The following is a 703-nucleotide window of genomic DNA, read 5'->3' as shown; positions in this document are numbered from 1 at the left end:
TATGTTCGGTTTTAGCTCTTCGACGTCTTCTTCTTCTTCTTTCTCGGTCGTGATTTTCACAGAGATATCTTTGTCTTCTTTATCAACGCCAGTTTCATCTTCCTTTGGCGGCGTCGTTGAATCGATTGGTTTTTCGTCGATTTTTTCTTCTGTTTCGATGATAGTTACTTGATCTTCTTCCAACGGTTTCTTTTCTTCCTCTTCCGTAGCAGTTAATTCATTAGTTTGTTTTTTCGTTTCGACAACTGTTGTTATGATTGTTTTTGTTTCTTTAATAATTGTGGTCTCTCCTGTAACTTCTGATTCAACTGCAGGCTGTTCAACTGTCTCTGTCGTGACAATTATTTTTTTCGGTTTTAGTTCTTCGACGTCTTCTTCTTCTTCTTTCTCGGTCGTGATTTTAACAAATATTTCTTTGTCTTCTTTATCAACGCTAGTTTCATCTTCCTTTGGCGGCGTCGTTGAATCGGTTGGTTTTTCGTCGATTTCTTCTTCTGTTTCGATGATAGTTACATGTTCCTCTTCCAACGGTTTCTTTTCTTCCTCTTCAGTAGCAGTTTGTTTTTTCGTTTCGACAACTGTTGTTATGATTGTTTTTGTTTCTTTAATAATTGTGGTCTCACCTGTAATTTCTGATTCAACTGCAGGCTGTTCAACTGTCTCTGTCGTGACAATTATTTTCTTCGGTTTTAGTTCTTCGACG

The 703-nt window shown here is 37.4% G+C and overlaps 1 protein-coding gene across 1 annotated transcript in view; it reads right to left on the bottom strand.

Annotated features, from left to right (window-relative positions):
- Positions 1-703, bottom strand: part of HELRODRAFT_171116 (hypothetical protein) — a gene marked incomplete at both ends in the record, with an annotated part of 38912 nt that overhangs the window by 17944 nt on the left and 20265 nt on the right. The window contains one exon of the mRNA XM_009017870.1: positions 25-660. Within this exon, the coding sequence (XP_009016118.1) occupies positions 25-660 (636 nt within the window). The remainder of the gene's footprint in view (positions 1-24; positions 661-703) is intronic.

The sequence above is a fragment of the Helobdella robusta genome (assembly GCF_000326865.2).
Source record: "Helobdella robusta unplaced genomic scaffold HELROscaffold_20, whole genome shotgun sequence".
NCBI classification, from domain to species: Eukaryota; Metazoa; Annelida; class Clitellata; order Rhynchobdellida; family Glossiphoniidae; genus Helobdella; species Helobdella robusta.
The sequence above is the reverse complement of the archived record's forward strand: the minus strand, read 5'-3'. Positions and strand labels throughout refer to the sequence as shown.